The 23948-nt window shown below is 39.2% G+C and overlaps 1 protein-coding gene across 1 annotated transcript in view; it reads right to left on the bottom strand.

Moving 5' to 3' along the window:
- Positions 1-23948, bottom strand: part of spa17 (sperm autoantigenic protein 17) — a 69061-nt gene that overhangs the window by 36679 nt on the left and 8434 nt on the right. The window contains exons 3-6 of the mRNA XM_063038787.1: positions 12620-12703; positions 10698-10784; positions 4313-4831; positions 885-1403 (exon numbers count right to left, since the gene is read on the bottom strand). Coding sequence (XP_062894857.1) covers positions 885-1403; positions 4313-4831; positions 10698-10784; positions 12620-12703 — 1209 coding nt within the window. The remainder of the gene's footprint in view (positions 1-884; positions 1404-4312; positions 4832-10697; positions 10785-12619; positions 12704-23948) is intronic.

The following is a 23948-nucleotide window of genomic DNA, read 5'->3' as shown; positions in this document are numbered from 1 at the left end:
AAAGACTGCAGACTCACTTCAGACAAAGAATGCGATTCTAGTGCTGTTTACATAGTACAAGTTCAGGGAAAGAGAAGCTGGTTACTCTGTGAATAACTAAGAATTGTCACTCTAAATGGTTGAGGTTGAAAAGCTTATTGCAGATGGACTTTGCTACATTGATGTCACCTAGAAGTTTTATGCCAGAGAGAAAAAAATGCACAGAGGAAAATTCCTAAAGAGTGCCAAGAGGAGGTTCACAAGAATGATCCTATGATCATTAACGTTTAATGCATGACAAGCATTTGATGGCTCTGGGACTGTTCTCGCTGGAGCTAAGAAGAACGAGAGGCTGATCTTATTGAACCTTATCGAATATTGAAAAACCTACATAGTGTGGATGTGGAGAAGATGTTTCCTATACTAGGGGAATCTACAACAAGAGGACACAGCCTCAGAATAGAACAACATCCGGTTAAAACAGATATGAGGAGGAATTTCTTGAGCCAGAGGGTGGTGAATCTGTGGAATTCCTTGTCACAGACAGCTGTGGAAACCAAGACATTGAGTATATTGAAAGCAGAGGTTGATAGATTCTTGAGTAGTAAGGGTATCAATGGTTATGGGGACAAGACAAGAGAATAGGGTTGAGAGGGATACGAAAGGCATAATACTGCTCCTATGTCTCATGCTCTTATGGTCTAAAAAAAGAGACAAATTTCCCAAGGACTAACAATGTTCTCAGAAATGTACAAAATGGCTCTGTTCCATATTAATGTAATTTTCAATTCCATCATAATTATATGTTGCCTCAAGAAATTTCTAGCTCAGAGTCTTAAAAATTGAAAGAATGCTTGTAAAAGAATATTATCATTGCTTGAATGATAAACTAAACTGTTACTTACCGTAGGTAGCTCCTCGATGGACTGAATTTTCTCTTCTTGGTCATCTGCTGATGCTGTTGTAATCATTTGAGGAGCTGTATCTTCCTCAGACGCTTTCTCGGATGGTGCTACCACCATTAAGTAGGCAGGTTTTTCCAAGAGAATTTTCTCTGATGTTGCTGCAATAACTCCAGATGCAGTGCCTTCCATTTGTCCTTGTTCTGATGTTGCTGAGATTTCTTGAATGTCAGTCATCTCCAAAGAACTTGCTGTTGGAGTACCACCAGTCACCTGAGTATGAGCACCTTCTAACAAACCTTCTCCTGTATCTGCTCCTGTTTTCTGCCAAGTAGTATCTTCCATTATGGCTTCCACTGGTGCTTTCGAGTCTGTGTCATCCAAAGGACCTTGTTCTGGAGCTGCCTCTCTGAACACTTGGTATTTCTCTTCCAATTGATCTTTCTTGGGTTCTGTAAGTCTTGAAGTTGTTTCATCAGTTAATCCACTTACTCCTGGCTGCTTTGAGAGCCATTCCTCATCCTGCAAAAACAAGTCATTTATTACTTCCAGTCTTGTACAATTTATTTTCATTATAAAATTTACTTAGCTATCAGATCAACTCCAGCTCTTAGCAACAATAATGACACTTATTTGGACTTCTGTTAGTCTGAGTTTATAAACAACTATAGCTTCAGTGGGAAAAATAATTAATTATTTGCAATGGGAAATAAAATCAGAAACCTTACTCCTAACATTTACTGTACATAGAACATGGGACATAGAAAAATATATCACAAGAACTGAGCATTCAGCCCACAATACAGGTGTCCCCCGCTTTTCGAACGTTCACTTTACGAAACCTCACTGTTACGAAAGACCTACATTAGTACCCTGTTTTCGCTTTCAGAAGGTGTTTTCACTGTTACGAAAAAAAAAATTCAGCGCGCGATAAAAGGCAGCGCACCCCGAGCAGCCGCTCTCCCCCGGATTCGGAACTGCATTGCTTTAACACGTGCCTGTGAGCAGCCGTTTGCAAGATGAGTTCTATGGTATCGGAAAAGCCTGAACGAGCTCGTAAGGGTGTTACACTTACGGTAAAACTAGACATAATTAAGCGTTTTGATCATGGTGAACGAAGTAAGGACAACGTGAGTTTGGCTTGTGAAAGCTGACGAACATGATGTTGAAGAGGTTTTGGCATCCCATCACCAAGAACCGACAGATGAAGAGCTGATGCAATTGAAAGAAAAAAGGATAACAATCGAAACCGAATGAGTAATGATAAAGTACGACTTTAATTTTGAAAGGGTACGTTGGTTTAGGGGATATTTGCAGGATGGTTTGAGTCCTTATTAAAGAACTGTGTTATAGAAAAATGCACGAGGCTCAGCAGTCAAGCAAGCCTTCCACATCAGCCACAGCAGACGACGAACCCCGACCTTCAACATCGAGGCGGGCAGAGATAGGAGAAGATGAGCTGCCTGCTCTAATGGAAACAGGCAACGAGATGACACCCCAGTGTCCCACCACCCCAACCCTCAGGCCACGGACAGATACCAATTCGTGGAGATGCAAAGCTAGCTGGGGGGCACACAGCACATCTTTAAGAGAAAAGCTGAAATAAACAAGCTAATTAATTAGGTGCTGCCGACATGTAATCGTCGGCCCAGATCAGAGACGACGCAATCGGAAATTGGCACTGATCTGGGCCGACAACTACGGGCGGCACCTAATTAATTAGCATGTTTGTTTCGGCTTTTTTCTTAAAGATGTGCTGTGTACCTCCCGGCCACCGCTGGACCCCTGCGTTCTTTGCGGCAATGTATCGCTCAGCGGCCTGGAGGGTGGGGGGCCACTGCACCACCCAAACTCCGACGACTCAGTCTAACACAGCATCGTGTGCTTGGCGCTGTCTTCCCGATTCCGGTAAGTGATACTACACTGTACGTACATTATTTCTACTTTATATAGACTGTGTATTTTTACATGTTATTTGGTATGATTTGGCAGCTTCATAGCTTAAAGGTTACTGGAGAGCACTTGCGCGTGTTTTTGCCAACAGCGCTTGCATGAGATTTTCTGCCGACTGCGCTTGCGTGAGATTTTCGCTACGGAGAACAGTTCAGTAATGATTGTGGAAAAGTATTTCTACTTTATATAGGCCGTGTATTTATCATATCATTCCTGCTTTTACTATCTGTTACCGTTATTTTAGGTTTTATGTGTTGTTTGGCATGATTTGGTAGGTTATTTTTGGGTCTGCGAACGCTCACAATATTTTCCCATGTAAATAAATGGTAATTGCTTCTTCGCTTTACGACATTTCAGCTTACGAACCGTTTCATAGGAACGCTCTACCTTCGGATGGCGGGGGAACCCTGTATTATATTAAACTAGTTAAGCTGATGAGATTAATCCTTTCTGCCTGCATATGGTCTATACCCTCCATTCTCAGCATATTAGTTTGGCTACCTAAGAGCCTCACAACCGCCTCCACTGATTCCAGCACCATCCTGGCAGCAAATTAGAGGCACACACTGTTGTGTATTTATTGCTTTCAGTAATATTTGAGTAAACATGTGTGTGTGTGTGTGTGTGTGTGTGTGTGTGTGTGTGTATTATATATATATAAAACTCATCTCCTTCTACCTTAGGCCACGAACTTATCAATCACCCCTGATGAGTTATTAACTTCAAACTTTCTGCACAATCACTCAAAGAGTTGACCTGCATGTGCATGTAACGAGAGCTGTATAACTCATCTCCTTCTACCTTAGGCCACGAACTTATTGAACTTATCAATCACCCCTGTTGTGGACACTTTCTAGAGGTCCAAGATCCGTATGCTCCACGACTGCTGGACTAAATGTGGAAATGTAGGAGGGGACTATGTTGAAAAATAAATGTGCTAGGTTTTCTAAAATTGACTCCTTCTACCTTAGGCCATGAACTTATCAATCACCCCTCATAGTTCGATTAAGCATTTGTGTTTATTTAAATAATTCACTGCAGATATATGTATAAATACATAAAGTGCATACGTCATCACACAGCCACATGAGAAGCACATGCCTCCCTTACAGTAAACACAAAGTTAAACTTACATTTGGACTCCCATGTCATCCTTTGAGTTAATTTAATGTTTTGAAGTTACAAAACATAATATTGGTGACGTGGTATTTTTAAAACAAACCCGATACGACTACCAACCTGTTTAATTGCAATGAGGAACCTTGAGTGAAAAAAACAGTGCAGCACCTGCAGAGACTGTCGGATTTTTTTTAAAAAGCAGCGCCACACGTGTTCTTCTGAAGGAAAGACATGATCATGCTTTTTAAAAAACATGTTTAAAAATCATGTTTTTTCTAGCTCAGAATCTTAAAAAATTGAAAGAATGCTTGTAAAGGAATTTTATCATTGCTTGAATGATAAACTAAACTGTTACTTACCGTAGGTAGCTCATCGATGGACTGAATTTTCTCTTCTTGGTCATCTGCTGATGCTGTTGTAATCATTTGAGGAGCTGTATCTTCCTCAGACGCTTTCTCGGATGGTGCTACCACCATTAAGTAGGCAGGTTTTTCCAAGAGAATTTTCTCTGATGTTGCTGCAATAACTCCAGATGCAGTGCCTTCCATTTGTCCTTGTTCTGATGTTGCTGAGATTTCTTGAATGTCAGTCATCTCCAAAGAACTTGCTGTTGGAGAACCGCCAGTCACCTGAGTATGAGCACCTTCTAACAAACCTTCTCCTGTATCTGCTCCTGTTATCTGTGAAGTAGTGTCTTCCATTATGGCTTCCACTGGTGCTTTCGAGTCTGTGTCATCCAAAGGACCTTGTTCTGGAGCTGCCTCTCTGAACACTTGGTATTTCTCCTCCAATTGATCTTTCTTGGGTTCTGTAAGTCTTGAAATTGTTTCATCAGTCGATCCACTTACTCCTGGCTGCTTTGAGAGCCATTCCTCATCCTACAAAAACAAGTCATTTATTACTTCCAGTCTTGTACAATTTATTTTCATTATAAAATTTACTTAGCTATCAGATCAACTCCAGCTCTTAGCAACAATAATGACACTTATTTGGACTTCTGTTAGTCTGAGTTTATAAACAACTATAGCTTCAGTGGGAAAAATAATTAATTATTTGCAATGGGAAATAAAATTAGAAACCTTACTCCTAACATTTACTGTACATAGAACATGGGACATAGAAAATACATCACAAGAACTGAGTATTCAGCCCACGATATTATGTTAAACTATTTAAGCTGATGAGATTAATCCTTTCTGCCTGCACATGGTCTATACCCTCCATTCTCAGCATATTAGTTTGGCTACCTAAGAGCCTCACAACCGCCTCCACTGATTCCAGCACCATCCTGGCAGCAAATTAGAGGCACACACTGTTGTGTATTTATTGCTTTCAGTAATATTTGAGTAAACATGTGTGTGTGTGTGTGTGTGTGTGTGTGTGTGTGTGTGTGTGTATTATATATATAACTCATCTCCTTCTACCTTAGGCCACGAACTTATCAATCACCCCTGATGAGTTATTATCTTCAAACTTTCTGCACAATCACTCAAAGAGTTGACCTGCATGTGCATATAACGAGAGCTGTATAACTCATCTCCTTCTACTTTAGGCCACAAACTTATCAATCACCCATCTGTGGACACTTTCTGGAAGTCCAAGATCCATATGCTCCACGACCGCTGGACTAAATGTGGAAATGTAGGAGGGGACTACGCTGAAAAATAAATGTGCTAGGTTTTCTAAAATTGACTCCTTCTACCTTAGGCCATGAACTTATCAATCACCCCTCGTAGTTCGATTAAGCATTTGTGTTTATTTAAATAATTCACTGCAGATATATGTATAAATAATAAAGTGCATATGTCATCACACAGCTACATGAGAAGCGCATGCCTCCCTGACAGTAAACACAAAGTTAAACTTATATTTGGACTCCCATGTCATCCTTTGAGTTAATTTAATGTTTTGAAGTTACAAAACATAACATTGGTGACGTGATATTTTTAAAACAAACCCGATACGACTACCAACCTGTTTAATTGCAATGAGGAACCTTGAGTGAAAAAAACAGTGCAGCACCTGCAGAGACTGTCGGATTTTTTAAAAAAGCAGCGCCACATGTGTTCATAATCATGCTTTTTTTAAAAAGGCAGAAAACGGAAGAATCCTCTGGTTCATGTAGTGTGAGTACCAAGTATGAATAATCATAAAACAAAATCAGAAATGGCTGGCAACATCAGGAAGATTGATGATTTGATTACACAACAGGGAACAGGCTCATGCATACTGAGCTAATTGAACAATATTTTGAAGCAAATGGAATAGCCAATGAGAAATGAGTACCAATTTTGCTGAGTACTTTGGGTTTGAAGGCATACAGTTTGCTTCAAAGTTTAACTGCTCTAACCAAACCATCCAAAATCAGCTTTGCTAATATTGTCAAACTGATGCAGGAACATTTAGAACCAAAGCTATTGTTGATTACAGAACAATTTAGGTTTCATAAGCAGAATCAAAAAGAAGGGGAGTCCACTTCAGTGTACATGGCTGAATTGAAGGGACTGTCAGTTCAATGATAGGCTTAATGATGTACTGAGAGATCGTTCAGTTTGTGGAATCTCACAAGAGAGCATTCAAAAATGGCTCCTAACTGAAGCACAACTTAAATTTAAAAGACAGTTGAAATCACTGTTTCAATGGAAACAGCAGACAGAGATGAAATTGAGATGCAGTCAAGAATGAAAGTGAGTGTGAATAAAATTGCAGCGTATAGATGAGGCCCACCTGGCCAAACAAATTGTGCTACCATTGTGACAGGGGATCACATACATCAGATAATTGCAGATTTAAAGGCAAAACTTGCAGATAATGCAACAAAATAGGAAACATAAGATGTTTGCATGTTGACAGCATGTCAAAAAGACAAAAATAAATGGACTACACAAGGAAGAGAAAAAGTTAAAAAGTCAAATTGCAGTTTCAAAAAGAGTACTAACCTGCACACTGCTGATGAAAAATCTGATAATGATGAAGGTGACACAGGACTATGTAGCCTTGAGATTTACAGTGTGAAATTTAACAATAGACCAGCAATATGGCTTATGCAGTGAGTGAATAGCATATTAATTAAAATGGATTTGGACACTGGTTTAACAGTTTCGGTCATTCCACAAAAATGAGTTTGAATGGCATTTCAAAGATACTAAACTGAAGCCTTCAGATATCCAACTAAGAACTTATACTGGAGAAAAGATAACTCCAGTGGGAATGAAATTTGTAACAGTAAAATGCAACAACCAACAAGCCACATTGAGGTTGTATGTGGTTAAAACAGAAGGACCAGCATTGTGACTCCGTGATTGGCTGAGACAACTACAACTTGATAGGAGATTTATCTACAATTTGTATGCCACATCCGCAGCAATAGAGTCAACTGAAAGTGAAAATAAAGGAACCAGAAGATGCCACAACAGTCCCCATGCTGTACACCATGAACCATTGTCAAACAGAGGGCAAACAGGTGTTGGTGCCAACCTCTGTTGGAAAGCATATGGGACTAAGGAAGATTCATGCTGCTCAGAGGAATATTGAAAGTGACGAAATTAATAGTCCAACTACAAAAGTATTTGTAGGCAATATATCCGAACGAGCTTCTGATATGTTAATTAGGCAGTTACTTGTGAAATGTGGCTTGGTTTTAAATTACAAAAGAGTTCAAGGAGCTTCAGGAAAGTTACAAGTATTCGGCTTTTGTGAATGTAAAGAACCAGGACCTCCACTGCGTGTATGAAGGCTATCACATGAATTTCAAGTGGAAGACAAAAAGCTGCTTGTAAAAGTAGATGCAAAGACCAAAGCCCAGCTGGAGGAATGTAAGGCCAAAAAGAAAGGAGTCAATGGAGATATGAAAGCAGAGGATTCATCAGATGATGTTGTGGATGCGGAAACCAAGGGGAGAGATCAGATCGTAAAGGGAGCAATAGACAGATTAATCTGAATCAGGTTTATTATCACCGGCATGTATCATGAAATTTGTTAACTTAGCAGCAGCAGTTCAAATCAATACATAATATAGAAGAAAGAAAATAAAATAAAAATAATAATAAATAAATCAATTACAGTATACGTATATTGAATAGATTAAAAATTGTGCAAAAAACAGAAATTATATATATTAAAAAAGTGAGGTGGTGTTCAAGGATTCAATGTCCATTTAGGAATCAGATGGCAGAGGAGAAGAAGCTGTTCCTGAATCGCTGAGTGTGTGCCTTCAGGCTTCTGTACCTCCTGCCTGATGGTAACAGTGAGAAAAGGGCATGCTCTGGGTGCTGGAAGTCCTTAATAATGGAAGCTGCCTTTCTGCGACACCGCTCCTTGAAGATGTCCTGGGTACTTTGTAGGCTACTACCCAAGATGGAGCCAACTAAATTTACAACCTTCTGCAGCTTCTTTCGGTGCTGTGCAATAGCAACTCCCCTCATACCAGACAGTGATGCAGCCTGTCAGAATGCTCTCCACAGTACATCTACAGAAGTTTTTGAGTGTATTTGTTGAAATACCACATCTCTTCAAACTCCTAACGAAGTATAGTCTCTGTCTTGCCTTCTTTATAACTGCATCAATGAGAATGAGAGGATACGGCAATGAACTAAATGGACCTTCCCAAGATCAAGATGCACAAGTTAGAAGAAAAAGGAAGGAAAGAAAGGTGCCCAGAGCTATCAGAACCACTTCCTGCAGTCTCAGAGCCAACTCCTACAACCATGATGAAGGAGGCCCCAGAACCTGAGATTGTTTCACAACCACAAGTCTCACCTGTCAAGCAGAGGAATCCCCCTTGTCAGGAAAGACACTATCCCACAAGAGTAAGAAAACTCCCACAGCGATTAAATCTTTAGGCCTGAATGGGACAATTTAAAATTTACTATGCTGTGGATGTTTGTATATGGTAGTTGTATTACATAATATACTGTGTATATAGTTGAGATGCATTCTCCATTGAGTTGGAGCTCATAGTTAAGCAGGGAGGAATGTTTATTATTTTCAGTATTACTCTGTAAGTGTGTGTGTGTGTGTGTGTGTGTGCGCGCGCACGCGCGCGCGTATATTTGATTAAGCATTCTTCATTTAAATATTTAAAAATTCATTTGTGAATTGCATACTATCACATGATGTGCGTGCACCTCACTTAAAGTACATATGAAGTTACTCACAGTTCAGACTCCCATATCTTCATTTGAATTAGTTTAATGTTTTGAAGTTACAGAACATGACACACACTACTCTTTGTTTTGTTTCTATTAGCACAGGGAAAGGAAATTACCATTATCCTGCTCATGCCAAATCCACAGTTCAATTAGATTATGGTCTGCACTGCACTTCCAACTCTATTTACCTGCTTTAGCACTGAACTGTATTAACCTCTAAGGGCTAATTTCATTCTGATGAATATGTGCCATTCTAAGGCCTGAGGTGCTGTGGCCAAAAGACAATATTCCAGCTGCAGCTCAAAAGGGGCTCTGCACAACTGAAGCCCACATCTTCCCTTTTACTAGCTGACTTCTTTAAAATAAAGGCTGACATTCCATTTGCTTTCTAGTTGTTTTTACTACCAGTTTACTAGTAGATAATTTACATAACAGAAAGAGAAATGCTGGATGAATTCAGCCAGCCAAGCAGCATTTCTGATTAAAAAAAAATCCATTTTTCAGGTCAGAACTTTCATTGCATTAGGTTCTTGAATTCCCACATCTCTTCATTCCTCTGTAGTTCCTATTCTTAAAACGTGGCCCAGGGAAGCCCAGGTCCCCTCACAGCATTAGTGGATGGCTATGCAAACACAGTGACTTTGACAGCAAGCAAGGCCTTACTCCCATTCTTCTTATTGACAAAGCTGTCACCATCATGAACCTTTGACATTCATACATTCAAAATCACTCAGGAGGTGTTTTTTTTTTAAAGAATGCTAAACATCTGGAGTGGAGGAGAATGAGGGGAGATCTCATAGAGGTATACAAAATTATGAGGGTTATAGAAGACTTGCAGGCCTTTTCCCCCTCAGGATGATTGAGATGAGAACGAGAGGTTATAGTTTTAAAGCAAAACGTGAAATATTTAAGGGGAATCTGAGGGGGTCTTCTTCACTCAGGGAGTGGTGCAAATGTGGAACAAGCCATCATTGAAAGTAGTAGATATGAGGTAAATTGTGACATTTAAGAGAAATTTGGATAGGTACATGGATGAGAGGGGCATAGAGGGCTATGTTTAGGATGCAGGTAGACGTGACTGGACAGAGGATCAGGCTGGTACGTGCTGGATGGGCCAAAGGACCTATTTCTGTGCTGTAGTGCTCTGTGTCTCTATATAAAATAATTAGAAGAATTTTAAAAGTTAGCTGTCTAAACAGGCACCCATATGTACACAAACACAAACACACCTAGGAGAAAGCATGACTTAACCTTCACCGAGCCGTTGATTTCTCTCATTCATTGATTCTGTTTTAGATCTATCTTGTTAACTTGAGAGAGGTGGAGTAGTAGATTTCCCAATCTGAGAGCATTTGGGTTTACTTTGCCCTGTTGTACTTCATAGAGTCACAGTCCAGCACTCTGCTGAGACTGGGCTCGCACTGTGGTTTCCATTCAATAACTCAATTAAGGACTTACCTGCTGTAGATTTGCAAATGATCACCCCAATAACATCTGATCAATACTAGTATAGACAAGTCTAATATTATTTTTCATTAAAGTTCATTGAAAGAGCAGTATATGTTCTTCTTGCTTTGTAAACTTTGTCCTTTACCTGTTGCATCACAGGAACAGTTTCTTTGGAAATAGATGGTTTCGTTACGCATATTTTTCGTACTCTCTCGAAACCCCGTGCCTGGCCCTGTATAAAACAAGAGGGTAATAATTAGTAATATAATAACAAAAAGTTGCATATATAAATCATCTTTCATGTAGCCTAATTGGTAATTGGTTTATCATTGTCACGCAATAAGATATGATGAAATGCTTCTGTTTTGCATGCCAACCAGACAGATCATTCAATACATACAGTAAGAACATCAAGGTAGTACAAAAGGATAACAAAATCGAAGGCAGAATATAGTACACAGTTACACAGAAACTGCAGCACTGCTCAACAAATAAAGTGCACAGGTCATGATGAGGTACAAAGATTGAGAGATCACAGGTTCATTTTTAGTGTATATTTAAAACTTTGCATCATCTGCAAACTTACTAACTTACTCATCTACAGTTTCATCCAAGTTATTAATTTATATTATGAACAACAGAGCTCCTAACACTGGTACCTGCAGTATACTATTGATCAGTCTCAACATCCAACTACATCACTCATTAATCATCTCCTCTTCTGAATGCCTAGCCCTTGTGCTTCCTATCATCACTACCTCCTTGCATCATTATTATTCAAACTCCAACACCCAATATATCGCTCAGATTTCTTCTTTAGACTCCAAGTTTGCATATCCTCAAATTTGGCATTATCTAATGTCTACCTCTTTACTGTTCCCCAGTTCAAAGTAAAGTTATTATCAAACTACATACAAATCACTATATACTACCCTGAGATTCACAGTAAATACAAAGAAACACAATGGAATCAATGAAAAACCGCACACAAAGATAGACAAACAATCAATGCGCAAAAGAAAACAAATTGTGCAAATACAGAAAAGAAAAAAAAAAGAAATAATAATAAATAATAAATATTGAGAACGCAAGTTGTAGAGTCCTTGAAAGTAAGCCCATAGGCTGTGGAATGAGTTCTTTGCTGGGGTGAGTGAAGTTATCCACTCTGGTTCAGGAGCCTGATAGTTGAAGGGTAATAACTATTCCTGAACCAGGTGGCATGGGAATTGAGTGTCCTGTACCTCCTTCCTGATTGCAGCAGCGAGAAGAGAGCATGTTGGGGGTCTGTGACGATTGATGTTGCTTTCCTATGCTGTGCTCTTTAAAGATACGCTCAGTGCTGGTGAGAGTTTTACCTGTGATGGACTGGACAATATCCACTACTTTTTCATTCAAGTGCATTGGTGTTTCCATACCAGGCCATGAAGTAATCAAGACAATATACTCTCCACTGTGCGTCTATTGAAGTTTGTCAAAGTTTTAGATGTCACGCTGAATCTTTGCAAACTTCCAAGAAAGTAGAGGTGCTGCCGTGCCTTTTTTGTGGCGACACTTACATGCTGGACCCAGAAAAGATCCTCTAAAATGATAATGGTGAGGAATTTAATGATAACACTCTCCACCTTGGTCCCCTGATGAGGACTGACTCACGGACTTCCGGCTTCCTTCTCCTGTGGTCAATAGTCAGCTCATTGTGGGCTGAGATCCACACTGTGATCTTTCACTTCTGATACTGTGAACTGAAAGACTGCAATTTAGATTTTGTCAATATCTATCAACCTTAGTCAAAACTAAGTTAAAAATGGCTTTCACATAGAAACAGTAAATGCTGGACACACTCAACAGGTTAGAAGCATTCTAATGAAAAGATGAAAAACTTTGCTTTTCTTTCCACAGATGCTGCCTGACCTGCTCAGTATTTCCAGCATATTTTTTATTTACAATTCCCAGCATCTATAGTCTTTTTTTGCTTTCCAGTGGGTTTTATTTACCTTTTTCCTACAATCTGAAAATAGAAGTAAGAAGTGTTCTCTTATGAATACAGATAATTGAACCTGGGTCACCTACCGAAACGCCTTTCTCCTGTTGTGCTGTATCAATTGTCACAGGAGCAGATTTTGGTTCATTTACAGGTATGGGTGTTTGTTTTTTCTGCAAAAAGAAAGTGGATAATTATTCTGATTATATAGCTTACAAATTAGTTATGTTTTCTGAAGAACAATTCATTACAATCTGTCTGATTAAGTGAATGTTAATTATTACTTACAGCCTTAAGAAAATAAGAATAAATTGCTATGTTGTTGTATAGACTCATTGTTCAGAAACACCTCAAAACATATTATGATATTTAATAAAGGATAGAAGGTTAGCTTTAAGAGTTCATAAACCTTTTATTTTCTCCAAATCTATGGATGCATTTGAGGGAGAATCTAACACTGCATTATTTATCCATAGGATGGTACCTCCAACTATACATAAGTATTGCAATGGCTAATTTAGGTGCTCCAATGGGCCTTAAACTTAATCAGCTGTGTAAAAGATGTATTATCCTTTCTTGGAAAGACTAACATTTAACATTTTAGCTACTACAATAATCTCATTTGCTTTGTGAGAAGATCTGTTGTACACTGCATACCCACTGGCTTCTCTTTCCTTATTTATACTGCACTACCTTGATTTCTACTCCTAGCTTGAACTTAATAGGACAAATTCCTGAATGAGCTGTTTGAAAATTCTAAAACGCAAACTATATTCTGAGATGGAGAATTTTAATATGGATAAATGCGTGGGATTAGATGTGGGCAAACGAGATTAATTCTGAGCAAACTGTGAAAGCAGCCTGCTAATTCTGAGTTTTTGTGGACAATACAGGGGGAGGATAAGGTAACCCAGGAAGATGGCCTTGCAGTTTAACCATTCTAATCGGGATGGAACCAATTCAATTAACTTTCTCACCAAGAAAGATTGGATTTCAGGAAAATACTGTAAATAAAAGTGCTGATGTTAGAGTCTGAAACGAGAACAAATCTATTCAAAAATAAAATTGATCAGTCAAGCAACACCTGTGAAAAGCTAAACTGATTAATATTCAGCTCAGGGACCCTTCCTCAGAGGCTGGGTTTCTTAAGCCTCAGCAAACCCAACAGTTGGTAAATTACTTGTCATGACACCATTATTTGTGAGGTAACATGACTGGGACTACTTTACATAATTTTCCATTTTCCATAATCTCCCACCATGAGATCTCAAAAAAAGGCTTCTCCAGGATCAACACACACAAAGTGATGGAGGGACTCAGCAGGCCAGGCAGCATCTATGGAAAAGAGTACAGTCGACGCTTTGGACCGAGACCATGTCCTGATGAAGGGTCTTGGCCCGAAACATTGACTATACTTTTTTCCATAAATGCTGCCTGGCTTGCTGAGTTCCTCCATCATTTTGTGTGCTTTGCTTGGATTTCCAGCATCTGCAGATTTTCTTTTGTTTCTCCTGGATCAAAAAGCTTCCCTATGTTGGTGACATGGTTCAGACATCAGATCCTCCACTTACTCAACCCCACTTCCAGGACTGAACCCATTTCTCAGTTCCTCCCACACTTAATTCTACTCATTTTCTGTTCTACAACCACCTACTGGTCAGAGAGCAGATTTCTGGGTGTCTAAAAAAAAGAGGAAAGCACAGGAGTATCATTGGGTCAGAGGAAAGGAGGTAAACAAGATGGAAAGCTTATTCCAAATACAGCTTGGAAATTGAAAGAGAGCATACAATAATGGGAAATGTGTTCTTGAGGATTATGCACAAACATGCCTTCATCTTCAATAGTGCTAGTGTCATTACTCCCACAAACTCTCTGGAAGCTGCTGCAGTATTGCCTAGAACCCTGTTCTCCAGGGGTTTTAGTATCTGGGTCATTCTTGTCTCTAGTTAATTCTGTGCTCATGGTGAAAAATGTGTGACAGCTTCTCCTGCAAGAGGAAGGGAACTATGTTAGAGAACATCTTGCTAAATATTTAGGTCATTTAGACCATGCTTGACTTGGTGGCAATGTGTGCAAACAGTGAGAAGGGAAGGTGAGACTTTGAGGGTTTTCTGTGAGTGTGTGTGTGTGTGTGTGTGTGTGTGTGAGAGTGTGAGTGTGTGTGATCATTTCTAAGTCAGAGTTCAACCCTGATTTAACTTAAAGAAGTTAAAGAATTTACTGTCAAGTGATCAGGGTGCATTCATTGACTATAAGTGCATATATAAGGATATTCAATTTCTTGCGGCACTGCACAAATGGCCTTATGATTGACTCTTCATATTCAAATCAAATGCTGCCTCTGCACATTGCTGCTTCAGGACCGTTTTCGGACTGCTCTGGTAAAGGACTCTCTACTCATACCCCACTAGCTTCTCCTGACGCATATCAAAACTCTCTGCATTCTGTCACATCTTCCAGTTAGCTGTCAAGGACTTTACAACAAATAGTTTTCTTCAATTAAGTCCAACTACTATGGTAAGTTCTCATAGACAAGATTCCAACATGTTTTCAGGTACTATATTCCACAATGCAATATCTTCCTTGTGAAGAAATTTCTCATTTTTTCTTTAGTTTTTTTTTTGTTTATTTGCATTACTAGTTTACATGCCAGAGAAAACAGTATTCTCTATTGTCTAACAAATGCCTACATAATTTTCACTAATTCTATATAGTTTTCCCCAAATTATTTTGCCTGAAGGTGAACAATACCACCTTTTTTAATTTCTCTACATAAATAATGCCCCTCTCCCCGGCAGCTATTACTTTGCTAAACCTTCTGTACCTTCAAGGTCTTGAATCATTCATTACATTTAACTTGTGTGCAACGCATCACCTGAGATCTAAACAGGTTAGAAGTTTTTAGAAGTTTATCAGTTCAGTAATCAATGCTCTTATTCAAAAGCCAAATGTCCCTTATAGTTGCTCAATCACCTTCCAAACTGATCCTGCCAAATTTATTTTGCCAGGTCTCTCTCTGTTTTAGTATTCCCAAATGGAATTATATGATTCCTTCTTGGAATTGCATTTGCTACACAATTAGATCAATAGATTATAATGCTTTGCCATGAAATGTGTAATTTGATTATTTTTACACTTCAGCGTTAGGTAATGTATCTAAGTCTATTTTGCATTTCATGATTTCATCTACCCAATTGCAGTCATTTTAAGTTTATCTTCCTAAACAAGTTTGGAATGAAAATCATTGGAGCTTCATATTACAAATTAATTAAATCAACTGCGAATCAAATTCGCTGAAATTAAATGATAGTTATTATTTTATTCTAGTGCTGTATCAGGTGTGCATAGACCAGGCTGGTAGAATTACCCAACGTACCCTACGTTGGCACACAGAGTGTTAGGATGCAGTTTACGCCAATTATTCTGCACATGGTGAGATTCACATTGCAGAGGGAAGTCTGAAAAACCTTTTCAATTTCAGAATTTTTATGTTTTGTGACATTTCTGCTTGTCTTACTCTGTGCAGGAGTACTGTGCAATCTGGATTGGGGGGATCAGATGAGAAAAATGAATTGAGATTCAAATCTGACAGTTCCAAGAACCTAATTTCAATCAAACAGATTTATAGTTTATAAGTGGCACTCAGCATCCAGACCTTGTAATCAAATTGAAAACATAATAAGGAACTTCCTACAAATGGTGGAGAACGAACCATCATTAAAAACCATTTCAACCAAAGCAAATAGGAATTACGAGCTACAAACCAAACAGGTCCCTTAAGCAGCAGAATGCCACTGTATTGTTTGACTGGAAATGCAGTTTAATATTCCATATTACAATGGAGAAAATGTTCTGTGAAAGACACCCTGCTCTGAACAATAGTCCTACCATAGACTGATGCTAATGTTATTCACATTTAAGGCCTTTGATTTTACACTACAGAAATTCTTCCTTGATCATAATGCTTCAATGCAATTTCAAGATTAATAAGGACATAATAACTGAGCACTCTGGGCATACTTTTACATCTCATTCCTGTAAAGTTATGCTCAAATTTTGTGTGCATTAAGAAGCACTAAGATTTCCAGACAATGCCACAGGATTGCTTAAAGTTACATAGTGAGGAAAAATTGTTAATTGCCAAAACTCGAGATAGGAGTTATATGGTGCACCTGACATAAGGCACTACACCTACTGATTACAAGCATGCATCAACTGTTTCCTACTACTTAACCTGGATGCTCTTAAATACATATACTGATCACTGGTTGTACCTTTGGCTGGTTATTATCATGTGGAAAAGTATAGGTGAACTAATCTCAAATGCAAAATCTTATCTAAATGAAAATTTTAAAAGATGTTAGAAACCTGAAAGAAAATGTGGTAAACTCTCAGCAGATCAGGCAGCATCTGTGGAAAGAAGATCAGTTAATGTTTCAGGTCCAGGGCAGTACATTGGGACTGGGAAAGAGAGAAAACAAGTTACTTTTAGACAAAGTAGGTGGGGAGTGGACAGGTGGAATAAAGCAAATATCTCTGACAGGTGAGTGTGGTAATTCAGGGGCAGTTAGGTCAAACTAACTTCCTTTATCTGTGAAATATGATATAGTAGCTAGATTGCAGAACATGCTTGGAATGTCTAATTGGGAGTGAAGTGATGAATTAAAGTGACAGGCTGCAAAAGCTCGGGGTATAAGCACCAGTGGTCACTCCATAAAGTAACTGCCCAAAGCATGTTTGGTTTCTTCAGTGTAGAGGAGGCCATTGTGAACACTGAATGGAAGAAGTGCAAGTGAATTGCTGCTTCACCTGGAAGAACCCTGCCCATTCTCCCTATGACCCCTTGTACTGTTACAATGAGGGCCTGAGGAACAGCATCTCATCTTCCACCTGGGCTCATTGCACTCAGCAAGTCTTAATATCAAATTTCCAATTTGAGATCAATCATCACAAACAATATGCTGGAGAAACTCAGCAGGTCAGGTAGCATGCCTTAATGACTATCATTCTGTAGCACTCACATCTACAGTGATGAAATGCTTCGAGAGGTTGGTCATGACTAGACTGATCTCCTGCCCCAGCAAAGACCTGGACCCATTGCAATTTGCCTATCGCCACAACAGGTCAACAGCAGATGCAATTTCAATGGCTCTTCACATGGCCTTAGACCACCTGGAGAATACAAACACCTATGTCAGGATGCTGTTCATCGACTATACTTCAGCATTCAACACCATCAATCCCACAATCCGATTTGAGAAGTTACAGAAATCTGGGCCTCTGTACCTCCTTCTGCAATTCGATCCTCGACTTCCTAACTGGAAGACCACAATTTATGCAGGTTGTTGATAATATATTCTCCTCGCTAATGATCAACACTAGTACACCTCAGGGATATGTGCTTAGCCCACTGCTCTACTCTCTCTATACACATGACTGTGTGGCTAGGCATAACTCAAATACCATCTATAAATTTGCTGATGATACAACCATTGTTGGTAGAATCTCAGAAGGAGATGAGAGGGCGTACAGGAGTGAGATATGCCAACTAGTGGAGTGGTGTCATAGCAACAACCTTGCACTCAATGTCAGTAAGACAAAAGAGCTGATTGTGGACTTCAGGAAGGATAAAATGAAGGAACACATACCAATCCTCATAGAGGGATCAGAAGTGGAGAGAGTGAGCAGTTTCAAGTTCCCAGGTGTCAAGACCTCTGAGGACCTAACCTGGTCCCAAAATATTGACCCAGTTATAAAGAAGGCAAGACAGCGACTATACTTCATTAGGAGTTTGAAGAGATTTGGTATGTCAACAAGTACACTCAAAAACATCTATAGATGTACCATGGAGAGCATTCTGACAGGCTGCATTACAGTCTGGTATGTGGGGTGGGGGTGGGGGGGAAGCTACTGCACAAGACCCAAAGAAGCTGCAGAGGGTTGTAAACTTAGTCGGCTCCATCTTGAGTACTAGCCTACAAAGTACCCAGGACATTCTCAAGGAGCAGTGTTTCAGAAAGGCAGCGTCCATTATTAAGGACCTCCAGTACCCAGGGCATGCCCTTTTCTCACTGTTACCATCAGGTAGGAGGTACAGAAGCCTGAACGCACACACTCAGCGATTCAGGAACAGCTTCTTCCCCTCTGCCATCCGATTCCTAAATGGACATTGAACCCATGAACACTCCCTCACTTTTTTAATATATATTATTTCTGGGTTTTTTGCATGATTTTTAATCTATTCAATATACGTATACTGTAATTGATTTACTTATACATTTATTATTATTATTATTTTATTTTTTCCTCTTCTATATTATGTATTGCATTGAACTGCTGCTGCTAAGTTAACAAATTTCACAACACATGCTGGTGATAATAAACCTGATTCTGATTCTGATCTACGGAAAAGAGTACATTTGACTTTTCGGACCAAGACCCTTCGTCAGATCCTGATGTAGGTTCTCAGTCCGAAATGTAACTCCACTCTTTTCCTTAGATGCTGCCTGGCCTGCTGAGTTTCTCCAGCATTTTGTGTTGCTTTGCTTGAATTTCCAGGGTTTGCAAATTTTCTCATGTTTGAGATCAATCACACATTTTTTCTGTTTGTTTTAAAACTGACCATTTCCACCTGCAGTCATTTTGGTTCAGCTTTTTTTTTTAAGTTTGTATAGCTGGGCAGGATGCCTCAATGAAAGATAGCGTCTGTGCTCAGTACCCTGAACTATTGTAAAGTCACTGACTTTCATTGTAGATCCAAGCACAGCTAGCTGGAAATGATGGTAGGACACTGCCTTTACAGATTTGGGAAACTGTGTCACTTTTTGCAAGGACTTTTGGCTAAATCTTGCAATGGCGTTGGCACTGTTAATGGTAGGTCAATGGTGTACACATCCATCCCTATCAAGAATAAGATAGGAATCATCTATAATACTGAGCAATGTTCTAGCCAATGTCAGTTAACTGATGTACTATTGAAAAAATTCATCCACTACTCTATTAAATTATAGTGACAAATCATGGCTGTCCTATTTCAACACTTTGTTGAAGATGACAGATTTGGTATTGATTATCCTCAGTTGGACATTCAGGAAGCAATTTCCTGTTCTTTCTCAGGTACTACCATTCACTGGTCCTTTCCAGGGAGCTGTAGTACAATGTAATATTACCAACTGGATTGTTCAGTGTGCACATATTGTATTAGTGATTATATACAGTACTGTGCAAAAGTCTTAGGCACCCTAGATTTTTACATAAATTTTTATTTATGTGTTTTTTTTTGTCTTCTGCATTAGTGTGTCAGTAGAAAAGAGCAAATTTTAAATTTCCAAACATTCATTTTCCAAAAACAAATGTTGCAGAGAATTTTTTGTATTTTGTTAAAGGAAGTAGCATATCAAGTAATATGCTTTCCAAATTAGAACTTGATTTCTTTCTAGGTATATAACAAACAGGATGCTAATGATCAATGACATAATGATTTGAATGAACTAAACTGATTAACGGAAACAGAAACGTGTGTAGAGGGAATCAAACTGGGTGAAGGACAACCAAGCTAAAAGGTGAGGGTGTGGCAGATGTGATAGTTTGACCTTCAAATCATCCATTCTTACACCATTGCAAAAGTGAGCCCAGCAACAAGTCACAACGTGGTCATCCTGCATCAGCAAGGTCTCTCAAGCAGAAATTTTCCAGCAGATGAGTTTCAAGATGTGCTGTCCAAGCTCTTCTGAAGAAACACAAAGAAACAGGCAAGGTTGAGGACCAGAAACACAGTGGCTGACCACAGAAACTGAGTGTAGCAGATGAGAGATGCATCAAATTGACATCCCTTCAAAGTCGAGCATTGCTACCAGCTCTGAACTCACAGAAACCACTGGAACCCAAATACACCCCTCTACTGTCTGGAGAAGTCTGATCTTCATGGAAGAGTTGCTGCCAAAAAGCCATTCCTCTGAAGTGGAAACAAAGCCAAGAGATTCACACACGCATAAAAACACAAGGACTGGGGTACTGAACGATGGCAACAAGTGCTCTGGGCTGACGAGTCAAAATTTGAAATTTTTGGCTCAAGCAGGAGGCAGTTTGTTCGGAGAAGAGCTGGAGAGTACTATGTGGATGAATGTCTGCAGCCAACAGTGAAGCATGGTGGAGATTCCCTGCAGGTTTGGGGCTGCATTTCTGCAAATGGAGTTGATCTGGTCAGAGTTAATGGAATCCTCAATGCTGATTCTCATCCATCATGCAATACCATCAGGGAGACATCTGATATGTCCCAATTTCATTCTGTAGCAGGACAATGACCCCAAACACACAGCTAAGGTCATTGCTGGGGAATTTCCGTTTCCACACAAGACTCAGACCAAGGTATTCATTAGGAGACTCCTTATTTACATGACATGGGGAGCTGTCCCTCTGGAGAGCAATTACTCAATTTACAATCAGTACGTGCAGCCCCTTTATGGCCAAGTCTAATGGGTATGGATTGTTCAACATTTCCATATTTGGTATTGTTCTAAGGAAGCTAGAGGGAAAAACATCACCTCATAGTGTACAGCTGTAGGCTAGGGGCAACATCACGTAGTTTTATGTCAACAGCAGTAGGCTACAGGGCAACACAAGGATTTTCTGCTGATTCAGGCATTAAGCAATACAGACACACAATTCTAAAGTCTCGCAAGAGTATTTACCCGACCTCAATTGGCCAAAATCCTCTACAGTCATAAAGAACTATCTTTGGCAAAAAGAAGAACAAGGAGTTCTGCAACGGATGGTATGACCTTTACAGAGCCCTGACCTCAACATCATCAAGACTGCCAACAACATCATCATCTGGGATTACTTGAAGAGACAGAAGGAAGCACGACAGCCAAAGTCTGTGGACAAACCGTGGCTAGTTCTTGAAGATGCTCGGAACAACCTACCAGCCAATTTTCTTATAAAACTGCATGACAGCGTACCTAAGAGAATTAAAGGCAAAGGGTGGTCACACCAAATATTGACTTGATTTAGTTTTTTTAATTATTTACTGTTCTCTATCGTATTTTCTGATATTTAGAAACTTTTCATTTCATTAATTTTGAAAGCATCTTTGCTTTACAGAATTTTTTACATGTTCCTAAGATGTTTGCACAGTGCTGTACATTGGTAAGTACAAGACAGAGTGGTGTGATGCTGACTTACTTAGGAAATACTATCAAGATGCTCTTCTAGGCTTAAAAAGAAACATGTTGTAATTTGGAATCTCATAAACACCTTCTAATTTTGACCGTGTTGTATCATAATTTGTGAAGTAATTACAAGTATATGTGCACCTGCACAATACTGTATGGTAACAGGAAAAGGCAACAAAAAAGGGAGATCGAGGAAGCTTATGGTTTTATTCTCCCCAGTCTCTCTGATGTTCTCATGGGTGAGGATGTTAATATTTGTCTCAAAAGAATGAATTGGTTCTTATTTTGGACCCTTCCTCCAGTCTGGCGTTTCTTTCTGTGACAAGTCATCTTATTTTGCAAGGAATCGAGTCACATGTGAATTGATCATAATTGATGATATGTACCAACAGACAATTATAGGTCTCATTATAGAAATATGTCTCATTACAGATAAGAGGATGTTACAAATTAAGTCAGATTAAAGGTTCAAATCCCATTCTACGAGGGATGATTAATAAGTTTGTGGCCTAAGGTAGAAGGAGTCAATTTTAGAAAACCTAGCACATTTATTTTTCAACATAGTCCCCTCCTACATTTACACACTTAGTCCAGCGGTCATGGAGCATACGGATCTTGGCCCTCCAGAAAGCAGCCACAGCAGGGGTGATTGATAAGTTCGTGGCCTACAGTAGAAGGAGGTGAGTTATACAGCTCTCGTTACATGCACATGCAGTTCAACTCCTGGCGATTATGCAGAAAGTTTGAAGTTAATAACTCATCTCCTTCTACCTTAGGCCACAAACTTATCAATCACCCTTGATGAGTTATTAACTGATGAGTTATTAACTTCGAACTTTCTGCATAATCACTCAAAGAGTTGAACTGTATGTGCATGTAAAGAGAGCTCGATAACTCATCTCCTTCTACCTTGGGCCACGAACTTATCAATCACCCATCTGTGGACACTTTCTGGAGGTCCAAGATCCGTATGCTCCATGACCGCTGGACTAAGCGTATAAATGTAGGAGGGGACTATGTTGAAAAATAAATGTGCTAGGTTTTCCAAAATTGAGTCCTTCTACATTAGGCCACGAGCTTATCAATCACCCCTCATATATTGCAGTCTCTATGAGGCAGGGTAAATGTAAGCATTTCAAAAACTTTGAATATACTTTTGGTGTGTGCATTTGGACGAAAACCTTTGGGAAAATGCTAGAAAGCACTGCTTTATTCTAATTTGCCACGCCTTCTATTTCTAGTCACATTTGAATGGAGCTCCTTTAGTTTCACAGAAAATAGTCACTGTAGATAGCTCTTCCTTTGGGCGGTAGAGGGTATTTGGAATACTCCTGAGTGTCTCTTTTGTCTCATTGCATGTAACATCAAGGATAATCCAAGCAATGTTCCCTTGTGCCAGTTTGATCCCTTCCATTTGACAGAAAAAGAATCTTCTATTTCCTTTACTTCTGTTTATGTCATATGGCAGCTCTTGAAATTTCCTGCATTGCACAGGCATTGATGTAAAGCAAGCAATTCAGGCAAGATATGTGTGTGGTCTGAATCCTTGGCAATGCATTCAAAAATGGGAAGTTTTTTGTACCAAATCTTACAAAAATTATGAAACATACAGTGGAGAAGTAATAGCAACAAAATAAAAAAATAACAAATATAGTTTTAGATTATTAAGTTACCATCAATGGTTTACATAAAATAGACTAATAAAACCAAGAGATAAATTCAAGAAAATTATCAATGGAGAATTGGGTGGAAACAACAAGGTGTTAATAACATTCTCAAATACAAATACCTTTAATACCACAAGCTATTTTTAACTCAAAATCATTTATCTCCTTGTCTGGTATTAGCACACACAAAATACTGGAGGAACTCAGCAGGTCAGGTAGCACCTATGCAAAGGAATAAAGAGTTGACAGTTTGTGCTGAGACATCGACTCTTTCTGCCTTTTCATAGATGCTTTCTTTCCATGGATTCTGCCTGAACTGCTGAGTTCCTTCAGCGTTTTGTGTGTGCTAATCTGGATTTCCAGCATATGCAGAAGCTTTTGTGCTTATGATTTGCTGCCATTAGCACATTTCTTTTAAATTGGATGCTGTCTCAACTAAATTAACATTCAACGCATCATCACACGGGCACATTCAGTACCCTTGCATTGACCTATGGACTAAAGCACTCCATCCCAATGCAGAGTTGGAATAGGAAGAGTTTCTCCTCTAGTGGTCAGCAGCACTACAGATGCTCAAC

This window comes from Mobula hypostoma, chromosome X2, assembly GCF_963921235.1.
Source record: "Mobula hypostoma chromosome X2, sMobHyp1.1, whole genome shotgun sequence".
Classification (NCBI taxonomy): Eukaryota; Metazoa; Chordata; class Chondrichthyes; order Myliobatiformes; family Myliobatidae; genus Mobula; species Mobula hypostoma.
The sequence above is the reverse complement of the archived record's forward strand: the minus strand, read 5'-3'. Positions and strand labels throughout refer to the sequence as shown.